Raw genomic sequence first — 27,866 nt, forward strand, 5'->3', positions numbered from 1 at the left:
ATGTCCCCAGCACAAGGTGCACCTGTGTAATAATCATGTGGTTTAATCAGCTTCTCGAAATGCCACAGCTGTCAGGTGGATAGATTGTTGGAAAAGGATAAATGCTCACTAACAGCAATGTAAACAAATTTGTGCACATAATTTGAGAGGAAAGCTTTTTGTGCATATGGAACATTTTTGGGATATGTTATTTCAGTTCATGAAACATGGGACTAACACTTGTTGCATTTATATTTTTGTTCAGTATACTTTTAATACTTCAGTATATTTAAAACCAAATACTTTTAGACTTTTACTCAAGTAGTACTTTACTGGGTGGCTTTTACTTGAGTCATTTCCTATTAAGTATCTTTACTTTTGCTGAAGTATGAAATTGGGTACTTTTCCCCCCACTGCTAATAAGACTAACAATAGTTACAGTGGGGGGAAAAGGTATTTAGTCAGCCACCAATTGTGCAAGTTCTATCACTTAAAAAGATGAGAGAGGCCTGTAATTTTCATCATAGTTACACTTCAACTAGGACAGACAAAATGAGAAAAAAAATCCAGAAAATCACATTGTAGGATTTTTAATGAATTTATTTGCAGATTATGGTGGAAAATAAATATTTGGTCACCTACAAACAAGCAAGATTTCTGGCTCTCACAGACCTGTAACTTCTTCTTTAAGAGGATCCTCTGTCCTCCACTCGTTACCTGTATTAATGGCACCTGTTTGAACTTGTTATCAGTATAAAATACACATGTCCACAACCTCAAACAGCCACACTCCAAACTCCACTATGGCCAAGACCAAAGAGCTGTCAAAGGACACCAGAAACAAAATTGTAGACCTGCACCAGGCTGGGAAGACTGAATCTGCAATAGGTAAGCAGCTTGGTTTGAAGAAATCAACTGTGGGAGCAATTATTAGGAAATGGAAGACATACAAGACCACTGATAATCTCCCTCGATCTGGGGCTCCACGCAAGATCTCACTCCGTGGGGTCAAAAGGATCACAAGAACGGTAAGCAAAAATCCCAGAACCACACGGGGGGACCTAGTGAATGACCTGCAGAGAGCTGGGACCAAAGTAACAAAGCCTATCATCAGTAACACACTACGCCGCCAGGGACTCAAATCCTGCAGTGCCAGACGTGTCCCCCTGCTTAAGCCAGTACATGTCCAGGCACGTCTGAAGTTTGCTAGAGAGCATTTTGATGATCCAGAAGAAGAGGGAGAATGTCATATGGTCAGATGAAACCAAAATATAACTTTTTGGTAAAAACTCAACTCGTCGTGTTTGGAGGACAAAGAATGCTGAGTTGCATCCAAAGAACACCATACCTACTGTGAAGCATGGGGGTGGAAACATCATGTTTTGGGGCTGTTTTTCTGCAATGGGACCAGGACGACTGATCCGTGTAAAGGAAAGAATGAATGGGGCCATGTATCGTGAGATTTTGAGTGAAAACCTCCTTCCATCAGCAAGGGCATTGAAGATGAAACGTGGCTGGGTCTTTCAGCATGACAATGATCCCAAACACACCACCCGGGCAACGAAGGAGTAGCTTTGTAAGAAGCATTTCAAGGTCCTGGAGTGGCCTAGCCAGTCTCCAGATCTCAACCCCATAGAAAATCTTTGGAGGGAGTTGAAAGTCCGTGTTTCCCAGCAACAGCCCCAAAACATCACTGCTCTAGAGGAGATCTGCATGGAGGAATGGGCCAAAATACCAGCAACAGTGTGTGAAAACCTTGTGAAGACTTACAGAAAACGTTTGACCTCTGTCATTGCCAACAAAGGGTATATAACAAAGTATTGAGATAAACTTTTGTTATTGACCAAATACTTATTTTCCACCATCATTTGCATTAAAAATCCTACAATGTGATTTTCTGGATTTCTTTTCTAATTTTTCTGTCATAGTTGAAGTGTACCTATGATGGAAATTACAGGCCTCTCTCATCTTTTTAAGTGGGAGAACTTGCACAATTGGTGGCTGACTAAATACTTTATTACCCCACTGTATATCCCTTCATCATATGAATTTCCAGTCATTATAATGAAGACAGCACAGATCCAACAGTCAAGAACATCCTTCACTGTATGGCTACCTTTCCACATCAAACTACCTGAAGTTGTCATGAAGGTATGAGGTTCCACTATCATAATTTCCATTCTCAGTCATGATCATAAATAAAGACACAACACAGTCAAGATGCTACAGTCAAGAACATCCTTTTATTCAATCAAGGTGCTGCTCTGCTCAAACTGTGTTTTTCTTCTTATGGAAAAGAAACTGTAATTAACACATGCATTTCACCTATAGAGCTCTGGGGGTGTTTCTTATACACAAAGACATGGGATACATTTAAAATGGCACCCTATTCCCTACATAGTGCACTACTTTTGAACAGGGCCCTATGGGAATAGTGAAAAAGTAGTGCACTATGCAGGGAATAGGGTGCCATTTCAAACAGAGCTACAGGCATGAGTGGGGCTCTTCTGCTCTGAGGGCGTAGGGTCGGGGGTCAAAGGGCGTACTGTCTAGACACCATGAAAAAAATAAAAAATAATCTAAAAACTGAAGTTTTTAGAGCCTGGCATTCAAACTGATATCTCTACGTTTCACTTGAGAGTATGCCTCAAGCCTGGTTCATGCTGGCTCTATATGGTGGGTTGTGGTGTGTGTTTTGCCAATGGCTAATACTGCTCCTGGCTTCACTAGATAAAACCTCACAATAATAATACAAGAGTTTAGAGTATTTGATACATGACTAGGTGTGTGTGTGTGCTGGTAGTATTGCAAACCCCCTTTTCTCAGCCAGTAGTTATAAGGTGCTTGTAGCATTTCATTTACAGTCCAAGACTCTCTTATAGAGTTTCAATGACGGCATACCCTGATAGTTAGGAACTATGAAAGCAAAAATCCAAATTAAGTCAAAAATAAAAATAAAGGAATAAAATAAAACAAAATAAATAAAATAAAAACTCTTAACTTGTCACAGCAGAAGAGCAGCCCCCCCCCCCCCAACACCCAAAAGGTACCCCTATAATTTCTCCTTTACCCCAACATTATTGACCCCCTAAGACCTTTACCCCCATAACCCCTAACACCCAGTCCTACCCTACACTGGGCAGGCGCACCCCCAAAAGCCCATTGGTGTAATTTGTTCACTTACATTAGCTGTTTGAATGGAGAAGCTGAAGAGGATGGGTAATGGTATACAATGTGAAGAAGAGGCAATACAGACAAGAATAACGTGAGCTAACTGCATTCTGCTCAAGACAAAAAGTTTCGGCCATTTTTTTTTTCAACAACCCCTTCCATCAACGGAAGGAAGGAAGGGAGGGAGGGGGAAGGAGAGAGAGAGGACACAGTTACAGACTACTCCGGTGTCTACGAGAGAACAGATAGACAGAGGAGAGGAGAGGAGGAGACGGAGGGAAGAAGAAAAAAGCCAGAGAGCAAGGGGGAACGAGAACAAGTTTTTTTTGCCTTTTCAGTATTTTTTTTTCATCATTTATCAATAAAAAGTAAAGAACTAATTCACACCAGTTTCCTTTTGTACTATATATATACGGATTTTGAAAAGGGAAAGGATTTATGGGAAGGTTGATACAATGGAGGGGGATCATTTTTCAAAGGTTGAGGTCGGATGAAGTTGCTCACTAAGCACTGATCTAAGATCAGTTTTGCATATCCCCTCCTAATGGTTCAGGTCAGGATATACAGTAAACTGATCCTAGATCTGCACTTAGGGGCACTTCCACCTCTACCTTGAATTATTTCGAATGAAAGGAGAGCGATCTGGATTACAAAATGGAGTCTGTGAACAAAAGGCACTTTTAAGGGACAACCTTTAACTGCTGGGAAACTACACTACAGCACAAGCACTAGTCAAGGTGAATTTACAGGGGAATGAGGGAGAGGGTGGAGAAGGAAGGGGTGGAGGGAAGCTCACTTTGCATAGGCCTACTGTATTTCTATCGTTACGTCATGGTTCTGACAGACTGGCTGGCTCCTCAAATGAAACAAATTCTAAGCTGCCATTTTCCTGTTTTTTTCCCTTGCTCAGACTCAGAGAGAGGAGTATAATAATCTGGGAGAAATCAGAAGAAGTAGTTGTGGGCATTGATAAGCCTACAGTACAGCTCTCGTCCTATCTAAAGGTTGAACCAAAATGCCTTTTGTTTCACAACCTACTAGAGGAATATAGGAAGGAATAGGAACCCCTCCCTCCACTCAATATTACAAACAGGAGAAGGAATAGAAATAGAGAAGAGGAGTAATAAATGCGGTTTCCTAAAGGTAGTCATTATTTTGTTCATTATCATTCATTTTGTAATAGTTTGAATGTACTTTATAGTGTGTAAAAGTGGCGGTTTTTCATTTCACCGTTTTTTCATTCCATGTTCAATTTGTTTTTAAACGTTTTGTAAGAAATGTTTCTTCCTTCAGCCCCTCCAAACATTTTTTATAAACAAATGATTACACGTTAAACATTAAAAAAGAGACAATAAAGGAAAATAAAAACAAATACCCCCAACTTACAAAGACTAGGATATGGCTCTGTTAGTTTAGAGTCCAGGAGCACATCGGACTTGAAACAAATAGATTTTTTTTCTCTTTTCTTCTTAGCTTTCTTAAAAATCTCTAACAGACAAAACACAATGAATCTACCCAATGCATTGCACGTGGCTCAATCGACACATATTTTTCAATAATAATACTTTCCATCAAAAAACAAACACTTTTTTTCTTCAATTTTTCCATTGTCGATTTTGACATGTTTCATCTATTTTGCATCATGGACATTTTTGTTTCGTTTTTTTTGAATGTTGCACTGTAGATTTGTGGAGGTTGGGTGGGCGCTCATTGAATTGTCATGGTGACAGTGAGGTGCTGTCCATCATGGAATTCTGCTAGCTCAAGAGTTCAGAAAATAACTAAACTGCCAACAAGCTCATTTTAGTCAAGTTTAAAAAAGGAGCATATACCATAAATATATATGTTTAAGATCTCTCTCTCTCTCTTTATAAAATTTTGCAGTCTTCTACAAAGATTCTGTCCTATAGCCAATGGTTTCCATATAGGAAGAAACATCACCATTCTTTGTAGCTTTAGCATATATGTGAACAAAAACATCAACCTGAATTTGAACTAATTGCATGATAGGGGAGTACAGAGGCACTTCCATAGATTGTTATAGTTGTGATATATGATTTGAGTACATAGAGCTAATTTTACTATAAACTCAGAGTGCCTGGGCTGTCAGACAATTCTATCCCTGCACATGGAAGAAACCAACAGCTAGGCAGTCCAGTTATTTTGTGAGGTTTGGCTTTTTTTTGTTTGAATTATTGTGTCATGATAAAAAAAAAAGTACAATATCAATAACAATTTAATAAATCACATTTACAATAGAAAAAAACAAGGTATCTCAAATTAAAAATGACAAATGTCAAAATGAATGAAAAACCATTATCAAAGGCAGTTTGGAGAAACTCGTATATAAAGGCTCACCTTTGTGTTTGGAATCAGGGTGACGGTGTTAGTAGTGTGCATTTTGATACGGTGGTGTGTCCGCGTGTGTTCCTCCGGGCGCTACTGTGAATGGACTGTGGTTACAGGGTGAAGCAGGGCAGGGGTTGTCGCAAGTTCCTGTACTGGTGTTTGTGAGAGATTTCAGAGATGCCTGTTATTGCAAACGAAGATGATATTTTTTCTGCAAAATAAAAAGCGGATGAAAGAAAAAGATCTCAGGGAAGAAGGTCAAACATAAGCAAAAGAATCCAAGTGAGACAAAACCAAAACCAATCCGGCAAACAAAATGAAATGCAAGAAAACGGCTACAAACCAAAAGAAAGCTAGTTATTACATGATGATGTTGATCCTATGCATGTATTATGTTACTGTGAAGGACACACAGACAAAATGGTATTGTCAGTGAATCAGTTGTGTCTGCCAGACGTGTGGGTTCTGGAGACAATGATCTGTGTGTGTGTGTGTACGTACTTTGAGTCTGCGTGAGTGCGTGTATGTGTGAGTGCCAGGATGCCAGAGCCACAGCCCATTGCCCACACACACACACTGCCTTCAGCGACCTGCTGGATCGCTCTGTTTCCTCCCTTATTTGTTTCAGTAGTGCATAGGTGAGGGGACGAAAGAGGGCATAGTGTTGTATGACTGTCTGTCTGTTATGTCTGTCTCTTATGTCTGTCTGTCTCCCTGTTATGTCTGTCTGACTGACTGACTTTCTGTCTGTTATGTCTGACTGTCTCATGTCTGACTGACTGACTGTTTTGTGTTCGCTCTCGGCTCATGCTATTGGCTATCGCTCTTCACAAGAGGGTAAGCTAAAACCAGCCATCTAGTGCAGATGGTATCACACCATTGGATGGTGTCCCAGTGTTTGGCCAATCAGAAGAAGGGAGGAGGGAGGGGATTCAGGGCTGAGTACATTAAGCGGCAGTGAGGCCAGTCGGATGTGGTTGTGTGAGGCTGTGGGCGTTGCCGGGGCAACCCTGGACACCTGGTTGACAGATGAGAGAGGGAGCAGGGACGTAAAGCACCGTCAGGAGGAGAGACTAAAGGATTACAGAATGGGTTCTTTTGGGCGGTGACAATGTTTATAGCTATAGCTCAAATGACCAAATTCTGCCAACTATGTGTTTTACACTGTTGTGTGTGGGTGGATCTCCCAGCCATTGCATGGAGTTTCATTGTGAAAATAAAATATAAAAACAACAATAAAACGAAATTGGTCAGTTAGTTGTCAGGTTGCATATTTTTGTTTGCTTTCTGACATGTTTTGTGTGTGACATTTCCTCATCTTTCTTCCTCCTCTTCTTCCTCGTTCTGTCGTTCGTTCTGAGTCTGTCCACTTCAACCAATCTCATTTCAGCCTTCTGTTTAGGGAGATGGTTGTTCCGGTTCAAATGTTCAAATCGTGGAAATGGGTATTCTTCTGGGGGGTTATTTTCTGTTTTTGTGTTGTTGGTTGTTGAGCAAAAATACTTTAGTGTCAGCAGTTTGTTTGTAGTCAGTGTTGGTTTGTTTTGTGTGTTGTGTTGTTTTTCCATTCCCAATTTTCTCATGACACAATTCTAGCGGTTGAGTCGGAGGCCTTGTCAGAGGAACCAAGACTGTAGAAGAGAAATAAAATACAGGAAACATCAGGTTCATCTTTGTCATGTGGTAACATCACTAAGTTCAACAGTTACACATTTATAAGTAAATAAATGGTTCAGGAAAATAATCGATTTAAAAAAATGTTGTCATGCAAAATATTAACTAGCCACTAGAGGGCCATCCTTCATAGCAAACTTTTCCCTTTACTGAGCTGAGCCTCGATCATACCCCAATGCCTAGGAACCTTAAGTTGATCATTCCTCACACAGTATGTAAGTAAGTCATTTCAAGACGACAGTTTGTAAAAGTACTACTTTCACGTTGTAGTTTTTCAACCGTCAAAGTCTCCAATAAGTACAACGTTTAGATGTAACATGATTCACAAGACTTTCTTTACTGTTTCAAATGACACCATGAAGTCAACTACTGTAGGCCATGCAGCTACTCCCAGGATCAGGTTTCACAGTTTGATAAGACTCACTGAGGGTGCAGAGTTATAGGGTTGGCATTTGATTCTGGGAGCTGGGTTCCAATACTATTGGAAATAGTTTCTTGGCTGGATTGAGCTTGCCTGGCACAATTGAAAATATTTCAAATAGTATTTGAACCCAGGTCTGGTTAAGTGGCAGCTCTGCTCAGGCTCCAGACAACATTCCACAGAGTAGACCCAGGGAAAGGCAGCTAATCACTGACGGCCCTATAGCTACGCTCTGCTCTCTATTCTGTTACATTCCTATAGGACCCCGGAGAGAAAGTTTCTCTCCCCCCTTTTCCCCTCTCTTTCCTTCCTCCTTTTCCCTTTCCCAGGATCCTTTTGGGCTTCTAACTCCTCCTCTTTTCTCTCCCAACTTCCTCTCTCTTCTCTCTCTCCCCCAATGTAATCCCTGGCAGGACTGACCACTCCCACTTCTCCTTAACTCCCTTCAAGGCTAAGTTAAACTGCCTATGACATCATGTCTGGTTGCCACGGGCAACCAGACAGTCAGGACGTGACTTTGCCTGTGGAGCACAGAGCTTGAACTAACTCTCTTTCTCTTAACCCCCTCTCTTTCTCTCCCGGCATGACTTGTGTTTAGCCACCAGAGAGCTCCTCAGACCAGTTATTCACTGAGTGTAAAAAACATTAGGAACACCTACCCTAATACAGAGTTGCACCCCCCCAGTTCATGACACAAACCGTTGTGCCAGGCACCCAGTACCATACCCTGTTCAAAGACACTTCAATCTCTTGTCTTGCCCATTCACCCTCTGAAGGACACACATACACAATCCATGTGTCAAATGTTTCAAGGCTTGGAAATCCTTCTTTAACCTGTCTCTTCCCCTTCATCTACACTGGTTGAAGTGGTTTTAACAGGTGACATCAATAAGGGATCATAGCTTTCACCTGGATTCACCTGGTCAGTCTGTGTCATGGAAAGAGCAGGTGTTCTTAATGTTTTGTATACGCAGTGTATGTCTCTGCTCTCAAACTACACTAGTAAGTCAGTTGAAGGTGTGTGTGTGTGTGTATGGCGACTCCCTCTGTGCCAGGGTTACATCTGTGGATGAGGGAGTGTGTGGGGGAAGAAGGGAGGGTTGAAAGAGATAAGCGAGAGAGGGGAGGTAGAGGAAAGGAAGGGAGAAAGAAGAAGACCCAGAGAGAAGACAGAGAGAGAGCAAGAAGACCCAGAGAGAGAGAGAAGACACAGAAAGAAGACAGAGAGCGAGAAGACCCAGAGAGAGAGGAAAGACACATAGAGAGAAAAGACAGAGAGAGAAGACACAGAGAAAAGACCCAGAGAGAGAGAGAAGACAGAGAGAAAGAGAAGACACACACACAGAGAGAGAGAGAGAGAGAGAGAGAGAGAGAGAAGACAGAGAGAGAGAAGACAGAGAGAGAGTGAGAGAGAAGACACAGAGAGAGAGTGAGAGAGAAGACAGAGAGAGAAAGAGAAGACACAGAGAGAAAATACACAGAGAGAGAGAGAGAAGACAGAGAGTGAGAGAGAAGACACAGAGAGCGAGAGAACAGAATAGGAGGTATGCAGATTGTTTCCATGTGTGTCTGTGGGAGGGATAGCTGAGTGGTCTGCAGGCAGGTGCGGTTAGACCCTAATGAGAAAAGTAGTGTAGGTAATGGAGGACAACCCAACACACTGCAGCCCAGTGGCACAACACAGACAGCCAGGGAGACACCACAAGTGGACTGTACTCTGAGGAAGGAGTCTGATACGCCAAAACCTCAGCCATCTACAGTATACATGTACACCCCTGAAGTTAATGTTGTTGATGTGCAGATTTCTGTGTGTCCTCTGGGTAAGACCACAAGTTTACTGTCGCAAAGACTGCAAACCAATACCAATTAAAAAAAACATGTCTGATTGTTGTGTTTTGTCGTGTTTACAATTGTTTGGCAGAAAATGTGAGATAGTGTGTGGAAGCGGAGAGAGGTGGTAGCTACCTGAGACTGCTGGGGGATGTTCAGAAAGTTGTCCCGTGCTCCGATGCTGACAAACCTGTTGGGAGCTGTGGAGCCTGCCGTGGAGTATGCTACAGAGAGAGATACACACACCGTCACACACACACATGCAGAGTCAAACACATAGTCACACACACATGCATGCACACACACACACATTCACACACATACACATATTCAAACCCACACATATTCAAACCCACGCATATTCAAACCCACACACACACACACACAGACAGACATAGCCACACGCATATGCGCACACTCACACACAGGCACACACACACACACACACACACACACACACACACACACACACACACACACACACACACACACACACACACACACACACACACACACACACGCACACACACACACACACACACACGCACACACACACGCACACACACAATTGTACAATATGTGCATGTTACTGTGTTATTACTGGATTCTGGGAAATTATGTTTAGAATGAGCTAGAATTCATAAGACTATACTGATAATTGATCAGTCTTGATCATTGATAATACTGCATATAAACTGTAGTCCCAAAGTCTCCTAGATAGATAGACTGGGAAAAATGGAAGCCCTTTATGAGGGTCAGACAGGGATAGATGGGAGCTCTTTATGAGGGTCAGACAGGGATAGATGGGAGCTCTTTATGAGGGTTAGTTACTGTGGGGAAGTGAAGTAAACTGGGCTGAGCCTCCTCCTCCTGTTAGTCCCAGATACACCTTGCAGCCCAGGGCCCTGTGTCTGGATCTATAGGGGGAACCAATAGGAAATAAGCTCTATAGGGGGGAACTAATAGGAAATAAGCTCTATGGGGGAACCAATAAGAAATAAGCTCTATGGGTGGAACCAATAGGAAATAAGCTCTATAGGGGAAAACCAATAGAGAATAAGCTCTATGGAGGGGAACCAATAGGGAATAAACTCTATGGAGGAGAACCAATAGGAAATAATCATAATTTGTGTGCTGGCCAATGCTCCATTCTGTTGATAAGGAGCTCATGTTACTCTGGTGAAGGTACTCAAGACCAGAGAAGGGGTCCAAATGTAGGGCAGTTGTTGTGCTTACTGGACTCCAATGATAGGCAGCTGAATGACACTGCCATTCTGACCGAGTGAGGGCGGAGTGAGGGGGAGGTTGGAGTAGTTTGTGGGAATTCATGTGTGTGTGTGTGTGTATGTGTGTGTGTGTGTGTGGTGAAAACTGGGAACAAAATGAATAAGATAAATAAAGACAAGGAGGTGGAGGAGGGAGAGAAGAGGTGTAGATTTATTTATATAAAAGTATATTATATAAATAAAGTGATACAGATAGGCGATAAACTATAAAAATGGGGTGGGAAAGTAGGAAAGACAGGACGACGAAAGAGACAAAGAAAAATAACAGGAAGTGACCAAAGCAGCTCCGTCCAGTGCCCCCTCTCTCTCGGTGTGCCTCTCCCGCGGCCCGACTCTCAACGCACCTCGCCCTGCCTGCCTAGAGGAACCAAGCCAGCCAGCCAACGGAGGTAAAGCATGCACACCCCCACGAGCGACACTCCTTTCTCCCCCCATTTCCCTAATTAGACCTAGCGGTATATGTTTAATGATGATTGATATTTATTGTTTATGTATGTGATTTTCAAGTTGTTTTTATTTTATTCTCATTTTTTTCTTTTATTGTTGTGAGATATAATGTGGAAGGAAGGAAGCAAGGGAATTGTGGGTAAAGTGGGGCATCATGGGTAAAGTGGGGCATCGTGATGTTTTATGGAGTCCACGCCAACTGCCCTAATTTTGTTCCCTTAACAAAGAAAAACAAGAATGAAAGGAAAAAAGAAAGGAAATAAATGAGTATATCAAATTAAGCAAAGAAAAACAAGAAATGAGAGAGGGGTCAATTTAGTCTTCTGTTGTCATAGACAGACCATGCATAGTCTGGGTTGAAAGGATAGCAGTTAGCCAGACACTAGGACCTACTCTATAGGACAGAATACAGGGCACTGGTCCCCCCCCCACTACAAACACTTCAACCAGAAGAAGGGAGAAAACCTAGCTACACTGCCTCCTGTGGTGCTAGCAGGAAACACAGAGAGAGAGAGAGAGAGAGAGAGAGAGAGAGGAAAAGAGAGAGGAACTGAGAGAAAGAAATAGGAAAGTTAGGTTGGAATAGAGAGAGCAAGAGAGAGAGATTGATAGGGATCTATGGCATAGGCGTGGCAGTCTGCTCTACAGGAGTGGATAGAGTACTGCTCAGGGAGGGGACAGTGAGGACTGCTCAGGGAGGGGACAGTGAGGACTGCTCAGGGAGGGGACAGTGAGGACTGCTCCAGGGAGGTGACAGTGAGGACTGCTCCAGGGAGATGACAGTGAGGACTGCTCCAGGGAGGGGACAGTGAGGACTGCAGGGCGCTCAGGATCCGAGGAGGCTGGTTGGAGGAGGATGGAAGGATGGAATCAACAGTGTTTTGGCTCTGTTCCATTAATTAATTCCTTTAACTCCTCCCACCAGCCTCCTCTGGTCAGGAGTGAGGAGGTGGTGACTGGGTTTGGGACTCTAACCAACTACCCTTGGTTGGGGAGTGGGGTTTCTCTACCTAGAGTTAACCTACATGTACTCATTTTGATTTAGGATTTGATATCTCTAGATATCTCAGGGGGTCTGAGGGGCGAAGTGGTTGGAGGTGAGGGCGAGAGCGGGGGGGGGTCACTTACACGGAGATGCGGGCGAGCTGAGTCCGCCGCCGTCGGGGGGTGTGTTGATTGGTTTAGAATCGGGCATGGGGAGGGGCACGGGGCGCGCCACTGGGGGCGGCGGGGGCAGCAGGAAGGAGCCTGGCATTTTGCTCTGGCTGTGACCACCTCCGTTAGGCTGCAGAGACAGCAGACACCACACAGGACAGGGTGAGCACTCAGCACACACACCACCCAGGACAGGGTGAGCACTCAGCACACACACCACCCAGGACAGGGTGAGCACTCAGCACACACACCACCCAGGACAGGGTGAGCACTCAGCACACACACCACCCAGGACAGGGTGAGCACTCAGCACACACACCACCCAGGACAGGGTGAGCACTCAGCACACACACCACCCAGGACAGGGACACACACATACGGCTGATGGAAGCACCAGCTAGCCACCAGTCAGTCTCACACAAACACACAGAAACCATGACGACAATGGAAATAAATACTGGAGGACACTAGAGCAGGAAGACAGACAGAATGTGGGAGTTAGACTGGGACATACAGAACTTAAAAAGGGAGGGAAAAATATACATCTGGGATCTGAGATTGTGGACCATAAGAAGGTAGAATCCCAGAAGAGCAGCAAGATAACATGGCTGAATATTCCAGCGTTTTTCTATAGGGAGTCAATCCAGTACAACGGATCGTGTGGAAGTGCAAGGGTCTTAGTCCGTTTGTGTGGCGTGAAACCCTAACAGTCTGTGTGTGTCCCATGTCCCCTCCAACCCTCCCTGACCTCTCACCTGTCCCCCGGACTGCCCCGAGCCGTCGGCGCAGACGAATTGGACAAACTCCTTGAGCGGGTCCTGGTGGTGGTGGTAGCGGATGGTGGGGTGAGTGAAGTAGGGACTGGACTGCTGGATGATGGAGGAGGAGGGGAAGTGGAGAGCTGACGCTGAGGCACGGGGACTCCCTGAGAGAGAGGGGGAGGAGAGGGGGAAGAGTGAGAGCGTGAGAAGAGACAGAGGGAGGAGAGTTAGTTGGGTCCATGTAATCCCACTCCAGACACAATTCATATAACACATTCAGAGAAGACAAGAAACACAACAGTGACACAAACTAGACAGAATAGAATAACTGATGTAATCCAACACATTAGACTGAATAGAATAACTGATGTAATCCAACACATTAGACTGAATAGAATAACTGATGTAATCCAACACACTAGACTGAAGGGAGTAATTAATGTAATCCAACACATTAGACTGAATAGAATAACTGATGTAATCCAACACACTAGACTGAAGGGAGTAATTGATGTAATCCAACACACTAGACTGAAGGGAGTAATTGATGTAATCCAACACACTAGACTGAATAGAATAACTGATGTAATCCAACACACTAGACTGAAGGGAGTAACTGATGTAATCCAACACACTAGACTGAAGGGAGTAATTGATGTAATCCAACACACTAGACTGAAGGGAGTAATTGATGTAATCCAACACACTAGACTGAATCCTTACTGGGTTGAATACATCTGTTAATTCATCTGATGGCAGATTGGTTTATCAGTGTGGTAATTTCAGAGCGTTAGAGAGTGGACATCACATGATTTTCTCCAGGGGTTTATTATAGATGTAAATGCGTGTGATTTATTAGTGTGTTTATCAGTGTGGTGATTAGAGAGAGTTAGAGAGTGGACGTCACATGATTTCCCCCTGTGGTTTGTACTACAGGGAGTCTAATGCTACTTGTGTATCTAAATGAACAGAATCATCCAAGGCTGCAACATCTGGTCCTGTTCATACAAAACATCTCTTCTGTATTCTCTGTATATCTACAGTAAGCACAGCTTGAACACACACACATACATAAATGCAGACACGTATTACGCACACACACACTGAAGCATGACAGTCAGAGACACACACACACACACACACACACACACACACACACACACACACACACACACACACACACACACACACACACACACACACACACTTTCCTGTTGGTAATGCTTGTTGGGAATGTGTAATCAATCATAGCCTATCATTGCTGTGTGGTTCGGCCCAGTAGTATGAAGCCTGGGAGAGTTAAATCCCACCGCTAAATCCCTTATAGACATTAGTCATTGTGTGTGTGTGTGTGTGTGTGTGTGTGTGTGTGTGTGTGTGACAGTGTCTTCTGAGATTCTGTGGCCTTGGCGATTTGGCACTGAAAACAGGCAAGCTGGTTGGTAGACTGCAAGGGGACTTGCATCTGTGAATGTGTCTGTCTGTCACCCTCTATCTCTCCAGTGTATGGAGATGTGTGTGTCTGTGTGTGTGTACGTGTGTACGTGTGTGTGTACGTGTGTGTGTACGTGTGTACGCGTGTGTGTACGTGTGCGTGTGTGTGTGTGTGTGAGAGAGAGAAAGTGGGCTCACTAGACCAGACTGACTACCAGAATAAACAGACAACAGTCACACCTGGCATCCAGGCCCTGCCAACAGGAAATAAACTAACCCAGACAACATCTATGCCGATAGCTCCATCCCAGCTACTGATGTCAAGCCTCTCCCTCACTCCTTTCCCTCAGTCTATCCCTCTCCCCCTTTTTCCCTCACCCCTTCTCCAGTCTCTCTCTTTCCCTCTTGGGGCGGCAGGGTAGCCTAGTGGTTAGAGTGTTGGACTAGTAGCCGGAAGGTTGCAAGTTCAAATCCCCGAGCTGACAAGGTACAAATCTGTCGTTCTGCCCCTGAATAGGCAGTTAACCCACTGTTCCTAGGCCGTCATTGAAAATAAGAATTTGTTTTTAACTGACTTGCCTAGTTAAATAAAGGTAAATCAAATCTCTCCCTCACTCCTTTCCCTCACCCCTTCTCCAGTCTCTCTTTATCCCCCTCACTCCCTCACTCTTTATCCCTCCCTCCCTTTCATTGGTTTCTTTATAGCAGTGTGGCCTCTGAGGGACTTTCTATTTGGACGGCGGCCATCTTAGCAGCCCCCCTCCTCTTCCCCTCCTCCTATGGAGCCTAAACACTGTCTCAGTCTCACACTACAACTCTATTACAGACTAACCTCTTAGCAGTTTGTAGACACATTCTAACTGGGAGAAGGGGTCAGCTATGAATCAGATATACCTGAAGCTGGTCTGACACATCTTCCCGCAACACAAGTAACAGAAAGTCAATAGAATAATAGAATGTACAGCTCTTCTAGCACTTGGACAAGCTCTATATACTTAAACCAATCCTTCACTGTTGTTATACTAGGAAATGAAAATGAAAAGTATAACATATCTATATCAAATGTATACCAATCTAAATGTACAATTCTTAAGCTATTCTAGTGAAACGTGAAGGGGAGAGCTGTAAGAGTCCAAAGGACCTTTACATGATAGGGCTGCTTTGGCTGCGGACCAGGCCAATCCTCAGAGAAGAGAGAGAGAAGAGCGAGAGAAGAGAGAGGGATGGAGGAAAAGAGAGAGACAGAAAGAGGGAGTGGGGGATGTATTTATTCCATTGGAAAGTAAAACTCAACAGGGACTACAGTAGCTGGCAGGCTCATATCTCAGAGGGAGAAGAGGAATTCTCAGACCGGAGGCCTGGAGACCATTTTGCTATCCTCACAACGTTCTTCTATAAGGTGAGGAGGCGGGCCGTTTGAAACAACTAGTGTGTCTGTGTGTGTGTGTGTGTGTACGCCCGTTACACTTGTGTGTGTTTGCCCTGTTTGAAACAGAACTGGCTCGATCACATTACTGGCATGAAGACACACAAAATAAAGAAAGCGAGAGAGAGAGTGAGACAGAGTGTGGAAAACAGTGATGAGAGAGAGAGAGATAGAGCTGAACTGTTGCAGGCCATGGTAATAAATGTCAAGAGATCTCTGGATCTTATCGCTAGTTCTCAGATCAAAGTGGGTTAAATTCTACTACTGCTTTCAATGATGACCTGTGGGGTGGGGTCTGGAGATCTGTATATCTATAAGGGGGTGGGGTCTACAGATCTGTATATCTATAAGGGGGTGGGGTCTGGAGAGCTGTATATCTATAAGGGGGTTGGGTCTGGAGATCTGTATATCTATAAGGGAGTGGGGTCTAGAGATCTGTGTATCTATAAGGGGGTGGGGTCTGGAGATCTGTATATCTATAAGGGGGTGGGGTCTGGAGATCTGTATATCTATAAGGGGGTGGGGTCTACAGATCTGTATATCTATAAGGGGGTGGGGTCTGGAGAGCTGTATATCTATAAGGGGGTTGGGTCTGGAGATCTGTATATCTATAAGGGAGTGGGGTCTAGAGATCTGTATATCTATTAGGGGGTGGGGTCTAGAGATCTGTATATCTATAAGGGGGTGGGGTCTGGGGGCAGGGCTTGGTCTCACCTGGACTCACCCCTGCCATTGTGCTGTGTGTGAACGCCATCTATCAACCATCTCTCTCTCTCTCTCTCCCTCCCTCTCTTTCTCTATAAGGGTGGTGAGGGACTTTAGGGGTTGGGGCTGGGGCTCACCTGGTCTCACTCCTGCCAGCACGGGCAGCGGGTGGTGTGTGAACGTCATGCGGGGGGACCTCGTCTGGGGCGACAGGGCGTTGAAATCAAACTTCCCCGGCTTCTTAAGAGAACCAGGCGAGGACAGTCCTGGCAACAACAAATAAATGGGATCAATATAAAAAGAATATCAAAATGGGGGAGAAGAGGAGTTGGGTTTAATGTACAATGTTTTGGACTGGCTGCTACACTTAAATCAAAACATGTAAAAGGGAATTCATGATTAGAAATTTTTTATTCTTTGATTGATTGGTTTTAAAGCAATTTGATTGGCTGATGACAGTGCATTGTTATGAGTCCTGTTGGATATTGGCCATTCTCCTAACCAATCCCAGCCTGGCGGGCTCAGGACTTGCAGAATTCTCAGTATAAACAGTGCCCTCAAAAAATATAATGGGTGAATTGAAGTTGTGGCTTCGGGGTGGTCAGGGTGGGGGAAGGGTTGATGTAGGGTTGAATCAAGGCAGTAATTAAATCTACAAGCATTTTTAAATCTACATCCATTGTCTTCCAAGATTGGCTGAATATTCTCCTCTTTCCAAAGCTCCACAGCCTACCATAAGCTATATGAAGCTCCTTTCAAAATAGAAACACTGTATATAAACTACAGTATAGAGCCTGCAGCTGCTCAGTGAGAAAGACAAGCAGACGGAATGTTAGAGAGGGAGGGATGAAGGGAGGGAGGGAGAGAGGCGAGAAAAGCGTGGGAGAATGTGAGTGAAGGAAGGAGAGAGTGAGTGATGTCAGAGTGGAACCTGTGAAAATGTAGCAGTATTTTTCGTTTTGTTTCTTTTCCTTTCTAGGAATGTCTGAGATGGACATGTCATAAGATAGTAAACATGGTTCATTATCTTCATCTCACACTCACTCACATACACACACACACAACAACCCTCACACACTCACCGATTACCACACACACTCACCGATTACCACAAACCCTCACACACTCACCGATTACCACAAACACTCACCGATCACCACAAACACTCACACACTCACCGATTACCACAAACACTCACACACTCACCGATCACCACAAACACTCACACACACTCACCGATTACCACACACACTCACTGATTACCACACACACTCACCGATTACCACACACACTCACACACTCACCGATTACCACAAACACTCACACACTTACCGATTACCACAAACACTCACACCCTCACCGATTACCACAAACACTCACACCCTCACCGATTACCAAACACACTCACTGATTACCACAAACACTCACACACTCACCGATCACCACAAACACTCACACACTCACCGATTACCACAAACACTCACACACTCACCGATTACCAAACAATCACTGATTACCACAAACACTCACACACTCACACATTCATCGATTACCACACACACTCACCGATTACCACAAACCCTCACACCCTCACCGATTACCACACACACTCACCGATCACCACAAACCCTCACACACTCACCGATTACCACAAACCCTCACCGATTACCACAAACCCACACACACTCACCGATTACCACAAACACTCACACACTTACCGATTACCACAAACACTCACACACTCACCGATTACCACAAACACTCACACACTCACCGATCACCACAAACACTCACACACTCACCTATCACCACAAACACTCACCGATTACCACAAACGCTCACCACAAACACACACACACTCACCATTTACTACACACACACACACCGATTACCACAAACACTCACACACTCACCGATCACCACAAACACTCACACCCTCACCGATTACCACAAACACTCACCGATTACCACAAACACTCACACACTCACCGTTCACAACAAACACTCACACACTCACCGATTACCATAAATACTCACACCCTCACCAATTACCACAAACACTCACACACTTACCGATTACCACAAACACTCACACCCTCACCAATTACCACAAACACTCACCAATAACCAAAAACACTAACACACTCACCGATTACCACAAACACACACACACTCACCGATTACCACAAACACTCACCGATTACCACAAACCCTCACACCCTCACCGATTACCACACACACTCACCGATCACCACAAACCCTCACACACTCACCGATTACCACAAACCCTCACCGATTACCACAAACCCACACACACTCACCGATTACCACAAACACTCACACACTTACCGATTACCACAAACACTCACACACTCACCGATTACCACAAACACTCACACACTCACCGATCACCACAAACACTCACACACTCACCGATCACCACAAACACTCACCGATTACCACAAACGCTCACCACAAACACACACACACTCACCATTTACTACACACACACACACCGATTACCACAAACACTCACACACTCACCGATCACCACAAACACTCACACCCTCACCGATTACCACAAACACTCACCGATTACCACAAACACTCACACACTCACCGTTCACAACAAACACTCACACACTCACCGATTACCATAAATACTCACACCCTCACCAATTACCACAAACACTCACACACTTACCGATTACCACAAACACTCACACCCTCACCAATTACCACAAACACTCACCAATAACCAAAAACACTAACACACTCACCGATTACCACAAACACACACACACTCACCGATTACCACAAACACTCACCGATTACCACACACACACTCACCGATTACCACAAATGCGCATCGATTACCACAAACACTCACCGATTACCACACACACACCGATTACCACAAACCCTCAACGATTATCACAAACACTCACACACCCACCGATCACCACAAACACTCACACACTTACCGATTGCCACAAACACTCACACCCCCACCGATTGCCACAAACACTCACCGATTACCACAAACACTCGCCGATCACCACAAACACTCACACTCACCGATTACCACAAACACTCACACACTCACCAATTACCACAAACACTCACCGATTACCACAAACACTCACCGATCACCACAAACACTCACACACTTACCGATTACCACAAACACTCAAACCCTCACCGATTACCACAAACACTCACACACTCACCGATCACCACAAACACTCACACACTCAACGATTACCACAAACAATCACACACTCACCGATTACCAAACAATCACTGATTACCACAAACACTCACACACTCACCGATTACCACAAAGACTCACACTCACCGATTACCCCAAACACTCAAACACTCACCGATCACCACAAACATTCAAACACTCACCGATCACCACAAACACTCATCGATTAACAGACACTCACTGATTACCACACACTCAAACACTCACCGATTAGCAGATACTTACTGATTACCACACACACACAAACACTCACCGATTAGCAGACACTCCCTGATTACCACACACACACAAACACTCACCGATTAGCAGACACTCACTGATTACCACACACACAAACACTAACCGATTAGCAGACACTCACTGATTACCACACACACAAACACTCACCGATTAGCAGACACTCACTGATTACCACGCACACAAACACTCACCGATTAGCAGACACTCACTGATTACCACACACACACAAACACTCACCGATTAGCAGACACTCACTGATTACCACACACACACAAACACTCACCGATTAGCAGACTCTCACTGATTACCACACACACACAAACACTCACCGATTAGCAGACACTCACTGATTACCACACACACACACAAACACTCACCGATTAGCAGACACTCACTGATTACCACACACACACACAAACACTCACCGATTAGCAGACACTCACTGATTACCACACACATACACAAACACTCACCGATTAGCAGACACTCACTGATTACCACACACACTCAAACACTCACCGATTAGCAGACACTCACTGATTACCACACACACTCAAACACTCACCGATTAGCAGACACTCACTGATTACCACACACACTCAAACACTCACCGATTAGCAGACACTCACTGATTACCACACACACACAAACACTCACCGATTAGCAGACACTCACTGATTACCACACACACACAAACACTCACCGATTAGCAGACACTCACTGATTAGCAGACACACAAACACTCACTGATTAGCAGACACACAAACACTCACCGATTAGCAGACACTCACTGATTACCAGACACACAAACACTCACCGATTAGCAGACACTCACCGATTAGCAGACACTCACCGATTAGCAGACACTAACTGATTAGCAGACACACTCACATTCACTTTAACATTCAGACCCAGGACCTTTTCATACTATTTTTAGTAATTTTCATATTAATCCTAGAATCCTAACAGACAGTATTTGTTCCCAAACTTTGTGGTCTATTTCTGAGGTCCTGACATTAAAATCCTTAAAATCCCATTCAACCACAATTCCTCCGGTTCCAGCTGGGTATGTGTGAAAGTCTATGGAGAGAGAGTGCAGTGTGGGGGCGTGTAAACAAAACGGTGTGAAAGAGTTAAGTCTGCAGCAGGTGGGAGGGAGGGAGTGACTAATATGTGTGAACCATTTATGTCTTTAACCAGGCCTAGGATCTAGTGGGTATAGTGTGTGTGTGAGTTTCATTTATAACCAAGGCTAGGAGGCTAGGGGGCTAGGAGGCTAGGATGCAAGTGGGCTAGGAGGCTAGGGGGCTATGGGGATAGGAGGCAAGGGGTCTAGGAGGCTATGTGGCTAGGGGGCTAGGAGGCTAGGGGGCTAGGAGGCTAGGGGGAAAGGAGGCTAGGAGGCAATGGGGATAGGAGGCTAGGGGGATAGGAGGCTAGGGGGCTAGGAGGCTATATGGCTAGGAGACTAGGGGGCTAGGGGGCTAGGAGGCAAGGGGGCTAGGAGGCTAGGGGGCTAGGAGGCAAGGGGGCTAGTGGGCTAGGGCGGGTGTATTGTAGCTGTCAGACTAATTGGAGCCATGGAAGAGAGGTGGAGAACCATGCCAGATCCCAATGGTTACTGTGACGTCTGACACCAACGGTTACTGTGACGTCTGACACCAACGGTTACTGTGACGTCTGACACCAACGGTTACTGTGACGTCTGACACCAATGGTTACCGTGATGTCTGACAACAACGGTTACTGTGATGTCTGACACCAGCGGTTACCGTGACGTCTGACACCAACGGTTACTGTGACGTCTGACACCAACGGTTACTGTGACGTCTGACACCAACGGTTACTGTGACGTCTGACACCAACGGTTACTGTGACGTCTGACACCAACGGTTACTGTGACGTCTGCCACCAATGGTTACTGTGATGTCTGACACCAACGGTTACTGTGACGTCTGACACCAACGGTTACTGTGACGTCTGACACCAACGGTTACTGTGACGTCTGACACCAACGGTTACTGTGACGGGGTATAGTAGTAGTTGCCAGGCGCATTGGTTTGAGTGTGTCAAGAACTGAAACGTTGCTGGGTTTTTCACTCTCAACAGTTTCATGTGTGTATCAATGGTCCACCACCCACAGGACATCCAGCCAACTTGACTCAACTGAGGGAAGCATTGGAGTCAACATGGACCAACATCCCTGTGGACAGGTTCCGACACCTTGTAGAGTCCATGCCCCAGTGAATTGAGGCTGAGGGTAAAGGTGGTGGTGCAACTCAATATTAGGAAGGTGTTCTTAATGTTTTGTAGACTCAGTGTATGCCCCACTATATACGAGCACAGAGGGACAAACTGACAGAGGATTTCATCCAGTGGCTTCCCCTACAATAACAGAGACGAGACCCATGTTATGTATCTACTCTGGCTGTGTGTGTGTGTCTCACTACACTGTCCTCTCTCCTCCTGGCAGACCACAGCAGTGGACTGGCAACCAATCAAGTGCTCCTGTTGACCCCTCTGCCTTTCTACACTAACAGGCCTGCCACCAGATGTGCCTTCAAAACACAGTCTCTTGCTCGCACAAACACACAAGCACATATGTACCCACACGCTCATGCACACGCTCATACGCACGCATGCGCACACACACACACGCATTGGCTTAAAGCAGTAAAAGGGAAACCAGAAGGAATTCCCTTATCCAGACTAAACAGAGGTTGCGTCCCAAATGACACCCTATTCCCTATATAGTGTTTTGTCAAAAGTAGCGCACTGCTATTTGGGACGCACACTGTAGTGTAGAAGACCATAAGGCTCTAACTACTCATATTAGAAGCAGCAGAGGCCCCTTAAACATTTCAGAATCATTTGGAACTCATTTGAAATCATGGTTATTTCTAACCCCCAGCGCCCCGAGACACACACACACACTTCACTCTCCCTCCAGCCCCTGTGGAGCAGATGTCGCCAGCAGCCTTGCTACTCCCAAGGCCACACACACAGACACACACAGAAGCCCCATCTGGGACTAGAGCTTGTGTGTGTGTGTGTGTGTGTGTGTGTGTGTGTGTGTGTGTGTGTGTGTGTGTGTGTGTGTGTGTAGCAAGGCTGCTGGCAACATTTACTGTACATACTCTGTCTGTCTGTCTGTCTGTCTGTCTGTCTGTCTGTCTGTCTGTCTGTCTGTCTTTGCATGTGTGTGCTCAATTGGCTATGGAGGGAGTAGAATAGGGGGTTTACTATGGTAGTGTGTGCTGACGTTTGTTTGTGTGTGCTTGCTTGTTTTCCTACCCTCCACCCGGATAGGAACTCCCAGCTGTGGTTTGCCTGTAGCAGGTGGAACCCTCCAGAAAGCAACACACACCGTAGAGTGTTGCTTTGGTGTTGATATTTCACTTCCTTATGTTATCAAGTACATTTTGCCGAGACAAATTTGATTCTTTATGTTTTGAATCGCTCAGTGGGGTCTTTCTCTATCACATCGTTAACATCATATCCTAAAAGTCAGATGTCGTACCCTAATTACATCCCATAATAAGCAGCGAACTCTGCTGACAGAGCAGTGCAGCGTTATCGCCGAAAACGTTTCACATTTTGTGGTGGTCGTCCACGGGTCGCAGATAGCAAGCTGAATTAAATGTTAAAGGTTGTGAAAATAAAACAGCTTTCGTTACGCTCAGTACTCCGGTGTTCATTTCACAAAGATACACTGGTTTTTGTGAGAAATCTCCGAAAAAGAAGAGGAACTTTGCATTAATATGAACATTGTATACTAAAATATGAAAACATGTCATGTCTCAAAATGGATATCCATTGATACCCATCTACCTCTATATTGTTTTATGTCCTCGGGATTTGAGAAGATGAGGCGTTCATTGGTAAGACTGTCTGGTATTCTTCCTTTTCGCACAGCATCCAGCCTAGCTGACGAGATGTTGCTTTCCTGATTTATGAGCACTTTTTTCCCCTGGCCTCCATTAATTTAATTTTGACCCTCCTACAAGGAGGGATTGTGAGAGACACGAGGTTTGGACCATTGGTTATCTTAGCAGAGTATCCACACAATTAACATTATTTTACCCAGTGTTCGAAAGTTGCGTTTTTGATTGGACACCTTACCATCTCCTTACCATCTCCTTACCATCTCCCATTCTAAATCTCATTTCATCTGCCAGACAGTAGAACTGATCACCTTCTATCTCTCCATCTCTCTTTCTCCTTCCCTCAGTCCCTCAGAAAAGGACACACGGCCATCTCACATCTCTAAAGTCGACAGCTCTCTCTCAACACATTACATACTAAATACACAAATGCCTCACATTTGTAATTAATTTGGGTTTGTCCATTAGTTTTGGTTAAATGAATTGGCGAGAGGGTCACCCAGGGCTGCATCCAGCCTACTCCCTATGTAGTTCACTACTTTTGTCCAGAACCCATTTTTATTGTTTTTAACCTTTATTTAACTTGGCAAGTCAGTTAAGAACAAATTCTTATTTACAATGAGGCCTACTCCGGCCAAACCTGGACGACGCTGAGCCAATTGTGCGCCCCCCTATGGGAATCCCAATCAGGGCCGGTTGTGATACAGCCTGGAATCGAACTAGGGACTGTAGTGACGCCTCCAGCACTGAGATGCAGTGCCTTAGACCGCTGCGCCACTCAGATATGTTACACATACACTACAGTACATGACCAAAAGTATGTGGACACCTGCTCTTCTAACATCTCATTCCAAAATTATGTGCATTAATGTGGAGTTGGTAGCTCCTTTGCTATTATAACACACTCCACTCTTCTGGGAAGGCTTTCCACTAGATGTTGGAACATTGCTGCGGGAACTTGCTTCCATTCAACCACAAGAGCATTAGTGAGTTGGGCACTGATGTTAGGCGATTAGGCGTGGTTCATAGTCAGCGTTCCAATTTATCCCAAAAGTGTTTGATGCGGTTGAGGTCAGGGCTCTGTGCAGGCCAGTTAAGTTCTTCCACGCCGATCTCGACAAACCATTTCTGTATGGACCTAGCTTTGGGCACTGTCATGCTGAAACAGGAAAGGGCCTTCCCTAAACTGTTGGCACAAAGTTGGATAACGACAAAGTCGTTAAAAAACAGCCCCAGACCATTATTCCTCCTCCACCAAACTTTACAGTTGGCACTATGCATTCGGGCAGGTAGCTTTCTGCTGGCTTCCGCCAAACCCAGATTCGTCCATCGGACTGCCAGATAGTGAAGCGTGATTCATCACTCCAGAGAACGTGTTTCCAATTCTCCTAAGTCCACTCCAGCCGACGCTTGGCAATGCGCATGGTGATCTTAGGCTTGTGTGCGGCTACTCGGCCATGGAAACCCATTTCATGAAGCTCCCAAAGAAACAGTTATTGTGCTGACGTTGCGTCCAGGGGCAGTTTGGAACTCGGTAGTGAGTGTTGCAACTGAGGACAGACATTGTCTGCGCTTTGTTGTCATTCAACAATAGACAACTTGTTTTAATGCACATCTTTCACTTGAGAAATACTGCCCCAAACAGCTTAGTTAGATGTAAAATTACGCAACTAAGATCTCCTCTGCAAAAGCAAAAAAATGTATGACAGATTTCTTGAGTTATCTTAGATGAATTCTGACTATTTTGAGGAAGTGTATACTGGCTGCGGCGCCTGAAGATGGACAATCAGTACTATTGCCACTTTTTATTTGTCAAGCGAAGGTCTTTTAAGGTTGTATGCAAGCACACTCGTTTGGTTCCCCAAGCCAAGTTCAGCTAGGTGCCAGCAGTACTGAAGCATGCGGAAGCCTTAAGGCAGACAGCATGTGTATGTGTGTGTGTGTTAATTAAATTCACAGCTCAGCTAACTGGAGCAGGTCTGAGCAAACCATAGGGCCTAGCACAGAACCTCTCTCCCTCTCTCTCTCCCTAGGGTTTCTACTGCTGCACATGTTTTCAATTAGAGAAAGGGGATGGAGGGAGAAAGGGAGAGAGAGATAGGGAGAGAGAGAAAGACAGAGAGAGAGACAGAGAGAGAGAGAGAGAGAGAGAGAGAGAGACAGCGAGAAAGACAGAGAGAGAGACAGAGAGAGACAGAGAGAGACAGAGAGGGAGAGAGAGACAGAAAGAGGGAGAGAGAGAGAAAGAGAGAGAGAGAAAGAAAGAGCAGCTGTGGCAACAAATAACAGTAAAGAAGGTGTGAGTTGGTGCATGTACAGATATACACTGAGTGTACACATATTGAAAGAGGATTGACTGAGTTATACACAGTGTAGGTAGATATGAGTTATACACAGTGTAGGTAGATATGAGTTATACACAGTGTAGGTAGATATGAGTTATACACAGTGTAGGTAGATATGAGTTATACACAGTCTAGGTAGATATGAGTTATACACAGTGTGGGTAGGTATGAATTATACACATTGTGGGTAGATATGAGTGCAATGTGTTCTGTGCTGCTGAAAAGTGGAGCAGGTTTGAATTGGTGTCGCCTATGAACAAGTATACAATTATACATATAACACATATTGAAAGAGGAATGATGTAGTTAAACAGGTAGATTATATAAAACATATATGAGTTATATACAGTAGGTGGATATGAGTTATTTACAGTAGGGAGATATGAGTTATATACAGTAGGGGGATATGAGTTATATACAGTAGGGGGATATGAGTTATATACAGTAGGGGGATATGAGTTATATACAGTAGGGAGATATGAGTTATATACAGTAGGGAGATATGAGTTATATACAGTAGGGAGATATGGGTTATATACAGTAGGGAGATATGAGTTATATACAGTAGGGAGATATGAGTTATATACAGTAGGGAGATATGAGTTATATACAGTAGGGAGATATGAGTTATATACAGTAGGGGGATATTAGTTATTTACAGTAGGGAGATATGAGTTATATACAGTAGGGGGATATGAGTTATATACAGTAGGGAGATATGAGTTATATACAGTAGGGGGATATGAGTTATTTACAGTAGGGAGATATGAGTTATATACAGTAGGGGGATATGAGTTATATACAGTAAGGATATATGAGTTATATACAGTAGAGGGATATGAGTTATATACAGTAGGGGGATATGAGTTATATACAGTAGGGAGATATGAGTTATATACAGTAGGGGGATATGAGTTATTTACAGTAGGGAGATATGAGTTATATACAGTAGGGGGATATGAGTTATATACAGTAGGGAGATATGAGTTATATACAGTAGGGGGATATGAGTTATATACAGTAAGGAGATATGAGTTATATACAGTAGAGGGATATGAGTTATATACAGTAGGGGGATATGAGTTATATACAGTAGGGAGATATGAGTGTAATGTGTTCTAACCATGGTAAGGAAACTGCACTCCATCGTGTTCATGTTTTATCTTCCTCTCCTGCACACTGGCCAAATGGTGCTGCACTGTAGGTGGAGAAGGAGAGGGTTAACATTGAGAGATATGGAGAGATACGAAGGGTAGAGAACGAGAGGGAGAGAGGGGGTGAGGAAGAGAGAGCGCGAGAGAGAGTGGGGGAGAAAGAGAGAGAGAGAGAGAGAGAGAGAGGCAGAGAGAGAGCGAGGCAGAGAGAGAGAGGGGGAGAAAGAGAGAGAGAGAGAAAGAGAGAGCGAGAGAGAGAGGCAGAGAGAGAGAGCGAGGCAGAGAGAGAGCGAAAGAGCGAGAGAGAGAGAAACAGAGCGAGGGGGCAGTTTAA

The 27,866-nt window shown here is 44.6% G+C and overlaps 1 protein-coding gene across 50 annotated transcripts in view; it reads right to left on the bottom strand.

The window, feature by feature from the left end:
* Nucleotides 1-2,203: 2,203 nt before the first annotated feature.
* LOC110485646 (nuclear factor 1 X-type) overlaps nt 2,204-27,866 on the bottom strand; it is a 153,520-nt gene continuing 127,857 nt past the window's right edge. For 17 of the 50 annotated variants that reach the window (XM_090204418.1, XM_090204413.1, XM_090204416.1 and 14 more), the window contains 6 exons: nt 27,502-27,576; nt 16,776-16,904; nt 13,068-13,237; nt 12,286-12,442; nt 9,560-9,648; nt 2,204-7,130 (listed from right to left, as the gene is read on the bottom strand). In XM_090204418.1, the coding sequence (XP_090060544.1) occupies nt 7,116-7,130; nt 9,560-9,648; nt 12,286-12,442; nt 13,068-13,237; nt 16,776-16,904; nt 27,502-27,576 (635 nt within the window). In that variant the 3' untranslated portion in view covers nt 2,204-7,115. The remainder of the gene's footprint in view (nt 7,131-9,559; nt 9,649-12,285; nt 12,443-13,067; nt 13,238-16,775; nt 16,905-27,501; nt 27,577-27,866) is intronic. The other 33 variants (XM_090204444.1, XM_090204450.1, XM_090204446.1 and 30 more) reach the window with 3 other exon arrangements.

This window comes from Oncorhynchus mykiss, chromosome 17, assembly GCF_057628025.1.
Source record: "Oncorhynchus mykiss isolate SJ-2025 chromosome 17, ASM5762802v1, whole genome shotgun sequence".
NCBI classification, from domain to species: domain Eukaryota; kingdom Metazoa; phylum Chordata; class Actinopteri; order Salmoniformes; family Salmonidae; genus Oncorhynchus; species Oncorhynchus mykiss.